General features: G+C 58.0%; 1 protein-coding gene across 1 annotated transcript; it reads left to right on the forward strand.

The window, feature by feature from the left end:
* Positions 1-4791: 4791 nt before the first annotated feature.
* Hs3st6 (heparan sulfate-glucosamine 3-sulfotransferase 6) lies at positions 4792-10887 on the forward strand. The gene is made up of 2 exons (XM_027940936.2): positions 4792-5204; positions 10147-10887. Exons 1-2 carry the CDS (start codon positions 4792-4794, stop codon positions 10760-10762), a joined length of 1029 nt encoding a protein of 342 aa, XP_027796737.2. The 3' UTR covers positions 10763-10887.
* The last annotated feature ends 225 nt before the right edge of the window (positions 10888-11112 follow it).

Here is an 11112-nt window from a genome sequence, read left to right on the forward strand (position 1 = left end):
TGTTCATATACAACTAAAAAAAAGTTTGTTTTTTTTTTTAGATGGCTACATTGTTATAAATTGAGCTGGGCCAGGCTGGTGGGTACACAGTTATGAATCGTGGGCACCTGTTCCCTGCCCTAGAGACGCAGGGACCAGTAGCAAATGGCCCTCGATCTGTGATGCTTCTTCCAGGAAGACCCAGGGAAATCAGGGAGTATGGCTGGAAGCTGGCTAGAGCCAACCCTCTGAAGGAGTGGGGTCTGGTTCCTTCTGGCAAACCCTACAGCTATGGGTGGATTTCCTGCAGGCATGACCGCTGGCCGTGACTACTGAGATGAGGACCCCTCACTTCTCTCTACTCCTGCCCAAAGGACTTTTTTCCATATCTCCGTCTGACACTGGGAATCTGGTCTGTTGTGGCATGACCCTTCTCTTTCACAGTGTCCTTGAGTCAGCAGGATCAAGACGCCAGGTTCTGGCAAGTAAGGCCAGGGAAGCCCTTCCCTTCTGGTCTGGTGCCTAGGAGAGACAGATGTGAAGTACTTAGGTCCCCTAGGGTGGGAGCAGCTCTGGGTGTTCTTTCTAGTGCTGTGGTCACTGTCACATGTCCTCTGCCCTCCGCATCCTTATCGCTAGGAGCTGGGCTCTCAGGGGTGGTGAGATCACCTGTTGAAAGAGGCAAAGAAGGCTCCTAAAGCCCTTGCTGTTAACAGTGCCCTGTCCCTGTCGGTTCCTGTCTGCCTTGCCTGGCTTAGGCCACTAGGGTGAACTGAGAACAGTGAACGGAGAACACGGGGCTTTGGGATGGGTGGGATGGGGGATCATCCTGTCTTAGGGGCCTCTTCCCAGAAGGGAACCACATCCTCTATGTGCTCGGGCAATCCACCATCCAAAGTGGAAAAACCCCACACAAATCAAGGACAGCTGGGCCCGCCCTCTGGCCACAGCCCCTTCCCTCCTTTCCCCTCTCCGGCTCTGGTTGCGCAGACTGCGGGAGTGGGTCTGGGGGGTGAAGGGTGTGGTTCTAGGGGAGGGAGTTCCTGGCGCTCCTGACTGTGTGCCCGCCACGACCCCCCACAGAGGGAGGCACAGTGTCATTAATCCCATGCCAGAGTGGGGCAGATGCTTACATGCCTGGCCTGCTGATGTGGGGCCCCAGGCTGGGGTGTCCACTCTGGGGAGGGACGGGCTGGGAAAGAGAAAGGTGTGGGAAAGGGACACAACCAGATTCAGACCGACAGATAGCCTCAAACACTCAATGGGTCTCTCAACAAGTGCTCATGGTCCTCGTCAGGGTCAGGTGTGGAGCCTCCAAAGGAGTCACCACCGAACCAATTGCTGCCCTTGTCGAGCTCATGGGTAGCTGGAGACACACGAGGAGCAAAATCACCCACAAGAAAGAAGCAGTCTGAAGGTGGCACAGGTACAGCTGGGCAGCTGGTGCCCACGGTCTGCAAGGCCAGCGGGGCCTCCCTCCAGCATGACTTTGCTCCCCAGGACCCCTTCCTCCACTTCCCCCGACTTTCCATTTGTCTCTGGCCCATGTCATCTCCCCCAGGGAAGGTGTTTGCTGGCTACAGCCTGAGCAGCTTGTCCCCTCGCCTTCCAAGTCCCCTCCTCCCAGCCACCACGCCAGGCCTGACTACCTGCATGCTGTCCCTCCAGTGTCAGAGGGCCAGGGTATGGAGGGCGGACAGATCCACCATTTGCCTGGCCATTTTACCTTGACAGGGGGTCCACGAGTTTGGGCCATGAGGGACTCTTAAAGATGCGGGTCCCCCAGGGAGATCAGCTGGGCAGAAGGAACTTGTTGATGGGCATTTCTGGGTAGAGGAGATACAGCCAGAGAGCAGGAGGTAAGCGATTCTCCCAGGGCCTTGTGCCTCGGAGAAGGGGACCCACTATCCCTAGGTCACACAGAAGTGAGCCAGCAGGGAGCAGGAGCTGGGCCTTGAGAGCAATGCAGGGCAGGAACAGAATGGAGAACCTGCTGAGAAGTCCTGGGGGAAGGGAGGGAGGGAGCCCTGTCTGAGGAACCCTGGGAGGAAGTTCCTGAAATTACCAATTTCACCTTCAAAGGGACTCTTCCTAAAGGGTTCAGCATAGGGTTCCCATAAGACCAGGAATTCTACTCCAAGGCATATATACCCATGAGGAATGGGACACATGTCCATGCCACACACAGCCTTGTCCATGACTATTTATGCTAGCATTGTTCATTATAACCCCAAAGCAGAAACAACCCAAATGTCCTTTGACTTCTGAGCAGATGAACAAAATTTCATCCGTCTATACCAAGGAATAATATTTATCCACAAAAAAGAAACAAAGCCCTGACCCTGCTACAACACGGATAAGCCTGCAAAACATTTGTGCCTAGTGACAGAAGACAGGCATGGAAGGACAGATTTGGCAAAGAATGGGCAAATCATAGAGGCAGAAAGCACTTGGGTGGTTGCCAGGGGGTTTTGGGGAGGAGAGAATAGGGAGTGACTGCCAGAGGGTATGAGATTTCTTTGGGAGGTAATGAAAATGTTCTGAGTGGACTGTGGTGGTGATTGCATAGCATTGAATGTACTGGAAGCCCTTGACTTCCATGCTTTAGGAGGCTGAATCCTGTGGCATGTGGATCACACCTTGATAAAGCTGTTACTAAAAACACTCTGCACTCAGTAAAGGCTCCATTCTACAAAGAAGGACCTGGAGGCTCAGGCTCCTGGGGCCACGTGGCTAGAGCAAGGTGGGCCGAGGCCAATCTCAGGTGGACTCTAGGCCTCTAAGGAAGGCCTGAGGCTCCCTCTCCTTCCTTTGCCTGCTCTCTCCTCTTCACCTGGTCACCATCTCCAGAAACCCTTCCCTGACCTCTCCCCGTCTACCTGCCTTCGGACAGCACTTACTGAGTCCATGGGATGTGGGCTCTGGGTTGGTGCTGGGGATAGCTTGAACAAACATGCCAGGGCTGCCATCCTGGGCATCCCCAGATTTGTACCCACTCCTCACCAGAAAGCCAAGCAGAAGTGGGGAAGGAGAGGTCCATTTCCAACCCCCTGGTGCCCGGACCTCCACCTCCTGGCTTCTGACCAAATGTGTCCTGGACGTCTCCGTCCTCAGCAGGTGAGGGGATTGAGGAAAAGCTATCCTGGCAAGGGGAGGGACAGAATCAAAGGCAGGAGTGGGGAAGGCTACCCAGTGCTGGGAAGGGAGATACAGGGTCACCAGAGAATAAATGTGGGAATCAAGTCCTGCGTGGTAACTGCTCAGATTAGGTGGGTGCTGCAGGGTGTGGTGGGGCCCTCTCAAGAGGGCTCTGAGGAGAACCAGTCAGTCTGGAACACATCCCGTTTTAAGCTAGACCAGAAGAAGAACTTCCTAGGATCATGCATGTGCTAACATGCTCCCCAGACAGGGCTGTGCCAACAACCCGCCCATGGAGCTGCTGGCCGAGGCTTGCCCTAACAAGCAGGTGCAGTCCTGGTGTCTGGAACCTGAGTCGGGGGCCCATTGGTGGTCTTCAGCCCATTGGTCCAGTGTGGTCCCCTTTACCAGGGCTGCCCTGGACATGTCTGTGGGTCATGGAGGCCTCTACCTCTCAGAGGCTACCTGGGCTACTAGGACCTGTCCAGATGCTTATCAATGAGCAGAACCCAGGACAAGGGCCTTTCCAAAAGGACTGGAGAGAGCCTGGGCATCTGGGTGGTGGGGTGGAGATTCCAATTCCATTGCTACCCTGGGTGAGTTGCTCACCCTCTCTGAGCCTTGATCCTGTCCCCTACCTTCCTTGCATGCTGAGCCTGAGGTTGGTGAAGGTGGTGGTTGTGAAGCTCTGCAGCGTCTGGGCCAGCAGTTCTCATAGCTCTGAGAGCTCCCTGGATCACTCCACCCTCAGAGGGAGCTCCTTGGACAGGATTGGGCTTCCCCTTTGCCCCTGTTGCAGGTCTTCTCAAATTCTTCATGCCTCCAGAGGGACCCAATCTGCCAGCTCTCCAGATGGGTTACTGACATCTGGGGACCACCAGGTGGATGAGGCTGGGCAGACAGACCTTGTGACTGGGTAGAAGAGACTGAGTCAGCTCACTAGGCTGCTGGAAAGTGACTTCTCTGAGCCTGTCTCCCCAACTCGACTTGTCTAGCCCTCTCCGAAAGGCAGGGTTCCAGCCCCGCTGGATGGCTAGGCCCACTGCCAGCTGCAAGTTCCAGGCGCATCACAGGCTACTTGACCTCTGGGAAACCCCTCCGGGCACTAGACTGCCTGGCTGGCTTGTTCTCCTTCTGCAGGTGGGCTCCCGGGCTATCCTCGCACTTCTTTGGTCCACATGGCCCAGTGATGAGGCTCCAGCTCCCGGAGCCCAGAGGTCAACTCATGTACTTGCTGCCCCTGCCCGGGAGGGGCCAGGATGGGCCTTCTAAGAATGAGTCCTGCGCAACTGAGAAGCCCTGTCACTACCTTGCGTCCCTCCCCTGCGCCGCATCCTCCCCACCCCCAGTGCAGGAGTGAAGACACGAGCCAAGCTTGCTAGAGCCAGGATCTCCAAGCAGGCGCGTCGGGGTTGCCCCGGTGGCCACCGGTCGCACCGGGAGTCCGCACCGGGAGTCCACACCGGTGTCTGCGTGTCCCAGGCGCAGCCCGGGCCGGGGGTAAGGGGAGGGGCGTCCCGGCCCCGCCCCAGGTCCCGCCCTGTGCCCGCGCCCCGGCTGTCCCGCGTCTGGGCTCCGAGCAGAAGCTGGGCGCTCGCGGGCTGAGCGCTGCGCGGGCCGGGATGTGCTCCTGCCTGCGGCCCCGGCTCCCGGGCCTGGGTGTGGCGTGGCCTTATGGCAGGTAGCGGCGGCCTGGGCGGCGGGTCCGGGGACGGCCAGGGCACCGGGACCGGGCAGGGGCCCCCACTGAGGACGCCCCGAGCGCTGCTGGCGCTGGTGGCTCTGGTGCTCGGCGCCTACTGCCTCTGCGCCCTCCTCGGCCACTGCCCGCCAGCCGCCCGTGCCCCGGCCCTGGCCCCGGCGCGCATAGAGTTGACCAGTCTTGCCCGTCGCCCTGGAGCGCCAGGTCTGCCGGTGGCCAGCGGTTCGGGTCTCCGGCGCTTTCCGCAGGCGCTTATCGTGGGCGTGAAGAAGGGTGGCACGCGCGCCCTGCTCGAGTTTCTGCGGCTGCACCCGGACGTCCGCGCTCTGGGCTCGGAGCCCCACTTCTTCGATAGGTGCTATGATCGCGGACTCGCTTGGTATCGGTGAGCTTCCTACCCATCTGCCTGTCAGCTTCTATGGGCGCCCCAGCTGGTTCCGTACAGGATCGCAACAGGAGGAGTCCTGGGACATTGGGACTGAGACCAGCCTGTTGGGGGCTCCAGTTTGACCCCATGGATGCAGCTCCCAGAGAAAAGGTGGTACCTGGTCACGGGTCCCAGGAACTTAGAAAACCCCGGGAAAGCCCTATTGGAGTCTGTGGAGGGACTCGCATGATTGTGGTGGGGATGGGTAGATGGGTGTATGATCCCACTCAGGAAGTAGTTTCCAGGCAGTGGGATCTTAGAGTCCAGTGGCACCCTGTCCCCCAATCATTATTCTGGGTATGCATGGCCAATCATCTCCTGGCCAGTTACCTTAGAAAGGGCCTCCAAGTTCCCTCTGGCCTCCTAAAAAGTGCTCTCACCCTAGGGGGCTTTTTTGGTCTTTGGTCTGGAGAAAGTTAGGTCTGGGTGTAGGAAGGAGAGTGCTGCCAGGTGGGGGATTGGGACCCAGTCTCCTGCACAGGGCTCTGTAGCTGCCCTGCACCCCAATTGGGGTGCGGCAGTGGAATGTGGGGGAGCTCCCTGCCTCAGCTGAAGCAAGCTGCTGAGCTTGGCACTGGAGGCTAGAGCCAGGCCCTGCCCTCTGCCTCCTGCAGCTGTGTCTGTGTCCAGAAGTCTCCCTGTCCCTTCCTGTGGGATAATGAGGATTCACAGAGGGCTCTCACCTCTTCCCCAGGGTGGGGGTCATACCCTCAGTCTAGGTCACCTGGAGAATTAGTGGGGGATGGCAGCACCCAGTCTGGACCCACATATGCACACCAGTTTCTCTGTTCCTAGATCCTCCCCTCCAGCATGCATTTGCTGTTTGCCTTTTGCACTGAGATGACTGGTAGGTGGGGCGGGGTGGTGGTGGTGGAGAACAGGGGAGCTGGCTCCCGACCTCTGAAGGGTAGTGCTGGCCTGGTGCTAGGGAAGTTGGGCATGGTGAGGGAAGGTGTTCCATCTCTGGGCATCCTCCCAGGTCAGGCTCCAGGGAAAGACCACTGGCCCATTCCTGGTGCAGGGAGGGGAGGAAGAGCAGAAAGGAGAGAGGGGCCAGAGGTCAAGGGAGCACCTTTTAATGACGCACAGACTTCATGGCCGCCACTGGCCCCATGAGCTTTGACAGGAGTTGAGGGGATCTGTGAGGTGAAGAGGAACTGAGGAGAAGCCAGGAGGGTGAGATGAGGCCGGGTAGGTGCTGAGAGGTTCTGAAGGCGCCAGGATCCCAAGGCCCACCCAGGTGTGCCCTGGCATTAGCTCTGCTTGGGGGGAAGTTCTGGGGAGGGCGAGGGGTCTGAGAGGCAGCAGGGACCAGCCCCAGGGTGGGGGTCATACCCTCAGCCCTAGGTGCCGCAGTCTGTCTGGGCACAAAATAACCGAGCCACCACAAAAGCCTTGTAGATTCAAACAGCAACTCTTTATTCCCGAACTCTCACTGGCACTCTACACGCATGTTCTGGGAAAAATACACTCCCTCCACCGGGCTCTGCGTACCAATTCTCTCAGAACCCCGCGAGAACTCAACGGGAACTCAAGGAGTGGGCAGCAGGATATGCCCCAATCCCAGCAGGATCCGCCCTAACCTGGAGCCACCCTAATCCCTGACCAGGGTCACCTTTCAACCCAAAAACACATGCGTCATTCCTACTTGGCTATGGCTCTCAGCACCTAGGGGGAATCTTGGGGAGACTACATGTCCAGGAGAGGAGTGGGGTGCATTCAGGACAGTGTGACCCTGCTGAGAAGAGACTTTTTACTTTCTCGTTTTAAAAACCCACCTCCAGTGAGGGTTGTGGAGGGGTCATGTCCTGTGGCCACAGTCCCATTAATCCAGGGCTGTCCCTTGGGGTTGGCCAGCACTGACCCCCCTGATTCAGAGCAAGCCAAGTGTGAGCTTCTGGACGGTGTGTCCCAGTGTCTCAGGCGTGGCCGTGTGCTGAGGTGTGTAAACATGGTGCCGTTCTGCTCACCAGTGCCGCAGCCTCGGTGCTGGTCTGTTCTTTGGACCATCATGAAGAGGCCCCAAGCTCTGAAAATGTCCACCCTTGCCCCAGTGTTCCCAGACACAGGCCTGGGTGGAGCCCTTGAGTTCCCCCAGGGCCCTATTCCAGGTGCAGGTTGGGGGAGGTAGGAGAAGCAGTTCCCCAAGCTGAATTTCTGGGACACTGCTCCACTGAGAACTGATCCACACTTACCCCCAACAGTGACCTTGGCCATCCCCTGGCCTTGGTGAATGGGTCCTGGGTTGCCCATGGTCACACTATTTTCCCTTCCTGGACCTCCATTTGCTCATCTTTTGAATACTTGAGCACCATGGCCCCAGAGAACCCCAAACTCAAACAGGATCTGCTTCCTGTTCACTCATCATTGAGCACCCACTGTTTGGCAGGTGCTGGAATCACACAGATACCCCAGGAACTCCATCTGGGGGCAGGTAGGAGCCAAAAGGATTCCAGGGAGAACCTCCTTAGTTCTCCGGATGCAAAAGCAGTGAATGCAGAGGGGGTATGTGTTTGTAGGGAGGAAGGGGCTTCTATGGGGCCAGTCCTCCCTATCCTGTGGCTGAGGACAAACCCCCCAGTACTTTCTGGCATCAGGTTAAGAACAATAACTGGTTTCCACTGGGTCCCAGACTCTGCTAGATCTCCCAGGCGAGGTATGGGACACAAAGGTGGGGGTGCTGAGAAGGGAGGAGGGAGAGTGGCCCAGGGCTGGGTGGAAGCCACAGGGAAATGCAGACCAGATGAGGTGGGCTCGGCAGGGAGGGAGGGTCCTCTGAACCGCCTGTCAGAAGTTTGCCATGGATGGTCAGAATTCTGCTCTGCACATCCTCCCCCTTCCCCATCCCCCACCTCACCATGAGGCCCAGGGAGGCCTCAGAAATCATTGATCCCAAAGATCTCCCATCTCAGAGCTGACTTGTGGTGGGAGTGAGTCTAGGAAGTGCTTGTCCCCAGTCCTCCTGCCCCCTTTTTTGACAGGGGGTCTGGGAGTTACTGCCCCCTTGGAAGTTCTGCTTCTCCAACTGCCTGGAAGAGAAAGCATGGAGGGAGAGCAGTCTTCTAGGCCTCCGCAGGAGAAGAGTCAGAGATGTTCAGAACCAGGTGTCTAGTCTGGGAAGGAAAAGGGCTGGGCCCCTGAAATCACTTGGTGTGGGGAATGGGGTGTGGTCAGGGCACATCAAAGAAGGGAGGGGATAAGCTAGGGATGGGGCTCCAGACGGTGACTTCTGGTGAGGCCTGGTGTCCTCCCTTCCCGGCAGTGAGCTTAGTGAGGGGACACTCCCCTTCTTATGACTCCACCTGGGGCAAGGGGGCCCTGGCTGGCAGACTGCAGCCAGGGTCTCTTGGAGCTCTCCCTGGGGAAGTTGGTGCTGTCTCCAAAAGGATCCCCAGACATACAGGGTAGGTGGTGGGAGTCAGGGGCTCTGGGAGGAGAGGACATGCAGACACCCCTTCCCAGGTGGGCCTCAAGGAGGGCTGAGGGTCAGCAATCTTCAGCATGTCCTGCTTTCTCTCTGAGCCTCAGTGTGCTGCCTATCAAATGGAACTAGGGTAGAGTGAGGATGGTTTTTGCTCACAAACCCTGGTGATTTCTATTGGCTAGCTGTACCCTGGACCTTGTTTTGAGGGATGGGGTGGCTCCCCCCATGCTGCCCACCCAACTATGCTTTGGTTATGGTTAGTGCTGGGGAGCCTGGCATCCTGGGTCTCCCTCTTGCCTGTTTGGCACATGTACGTACTTCCTGTCCCACCACAGGCAACTGCATTGTGGGGCTCTGTGTACCTGTGTCGGCCTGACAGTGTCCCTAGGGGTCTGAACAGAGAGAGAGGACACAGGTCTGTGGGTCAGTTAGGCTGGCTGAGACTGGACTTGGCCCTGTGTGTCCCCCTCCTGGCTGGACCAGTCCTCGGGACTCTTGGTGGGAGCAGGGCTGGGCAGGGCTGGGCAGAGGTGTCTCCTCCCTGGCACGGGCTCTTTGTTGACCTAGTTCCCAGCCCGCCCTTGGAGCTGTTTGCTGAGCTGACCTGCCCTGCCCTGCCCAACCTCACCCTGCACTACCTGGCTTGCAGGCGCTGCCTCAGGACACCACTTGGGGTGCCTGGGCCTGCCCAGCCTGGGGGCTTAGGATGGGCTCCCCCTGGTTTGGGAAAGTCTGGGAGCTGTGGTCAGCTGACTCCTTCTGAATCTTGGAATCTCAGAAGTGTTGAGTCCTTGGCCTGGCATTCTGGGACCCCTGCAAGGTCTGGAAAGCCCCAGGGTGGGGGGTCACTGCCATGTCACTAATTTCTCAAATGTTCGGTTTCTGCTGGTGGCTCTTTGGCATTCTGAGTTGGGCCCAGGTGGGTGACTGAAGTCCGGGGGAGGGTATAATTAAACTACAGGGCATGGGGGAGAGGCCCCCTGCCAGCGACTCTTGTCAATAACAATAATTGATGACCTAATTCAGGGACGCTGTCAGCCATCAAATGAAAGGGTGACCTCAAGTGATTGGAGCACAGAAGCCTGCAGGCGACAAGGCCAGGCTCGCCAGCTCAGGGGCACTTGGTCTGGGGTGAGAACAATGTCAAGGTGGGGGCCAGCAGCTCTGGGAAGGATGGGTCTGATGGGCGGGGTTGCGAGGCCTTAGAGGAGCAGCCACTTGGGCTGAGGGGTCCTAGAGCTTGCCCAGGATGGCCAATGGCTGATGAGGAGTTCCTTGTCCACCCTCTCCCCAGTGACCATCATCCTATTTTCCCTGGGCCCCCTCAGTGCACCTCCCGTCCAGCTCTTCAGGAACTGGGTCTGAGTGGGAGGGAGGGTGAGCTTCAGGTCTAACCTGGGGACAAGGCTTCACAGCCGAAGCACTCTCACCCATGCCCAGCACCCACTCGGGCCACCCCTCTCCCATTGTCCCCAGGAGCCTGATGCCACGTACCTTAGATGGCCAGATCACCATGGAGAAGACCCCCAGCTACTTTGTGACACGGGAGGCCCCCCGCCGCATCCACAGCATGTCCCCAGACACGAAGCTGATCGTGGTGGTGCGGAACCCAGTGACCAGGGCCATCTCTGACTACGCCCAGACACTCTCCAAGACCCCCGGCCTGCCCAGCTTCCGTGCCTTGGCCTTCCGCCATGGCCTGGGCCCCGTGGACACGGCCTGGAGCGCCATTCGCATTGGCCTCTATGCTCAGCACTTGGAGAACTGGCTGCGCTACTTCCCTTTGTCCCATTTTCTTTTTGTCAGTGGTGAGCGCCTGGTCAGCGATCCAGCAGGAGAGGTCGGGCGCGTGCAGGATTTCCTGGGCCTCAAACGGGTTGTCACGGACAAGCATTTCTACTTCAATGCCACCAAGGGCTTCCCTTGCCTCAAGAAGGCCCAGGGTAGCAGCCGCCCCCGCTGCCTGGGCAAGTCCAAGGGCAGGCCCCACCCCCGTGTGCCTCAGGCTGTGGTCCAGCGCCTACAGGACTTCTACCGGCCCTTCAACCGCAAGTTCTACCAGATGACCAGCCAGGACTTTGGCTGGGACTGAGCGAGACCCAGGCAGACGTGTCCTGGACACTCAGTAACTGTATTTATGTTTGCCCATCTGGTCAGATGCCTCCACATGCTAGGTGGAGAGTATTTAAGGAATAAAGTCTGGATGGGTATCTTCCACTTGGCCTTGAGATGGGAAGTGCTCACACAGCTAACTACAAGCACTGACTGCTCAGGTGTCATCCCAAACCTGCTCCCTAAGAGTTCTTGAAGGTGGCACGCACTTGGTCACATGTCACAGATGAGTCCATGAGGCTCGGAGAGGGTTAAGGCTTGCCTAGTGACGCACAGCTTAACCCTGGTGGCTCTGGAGGCTCCAGTCGGCCTCTCTTCTCAATCTTGGGA

This window comes from Marmota flaviventris, chromosome 19, assembly GCF_047511675.1.
Source record: "Marmota flaviventris isolate mMarFla1 chromosome 19, mMarFla1.hap1, whole genome shotgun sequence".
Lineage (NCBI taxonomy): Eukaryota > Metazoa > Chordata > Mammalia > Rodentia > Sciuridae > Marmota > Marmota flaviventris.

Coding starts and splice junctions, on each gene's coding strand:
- Hs3st6 (XM_027940936.2), top strand. CDS start 4,792: ATGGCAGGTAGCGGCGGCCTGGGCGGCGGGTCCGGGGACGGCCAGGGC. Junction 5,205..10,146: donor CGCGGACTCGCTTGGTATCG/GTGAGCTTCCTA, acceptor CATTGTCCCCAG/GAGCCTGATGCCACGTACCT.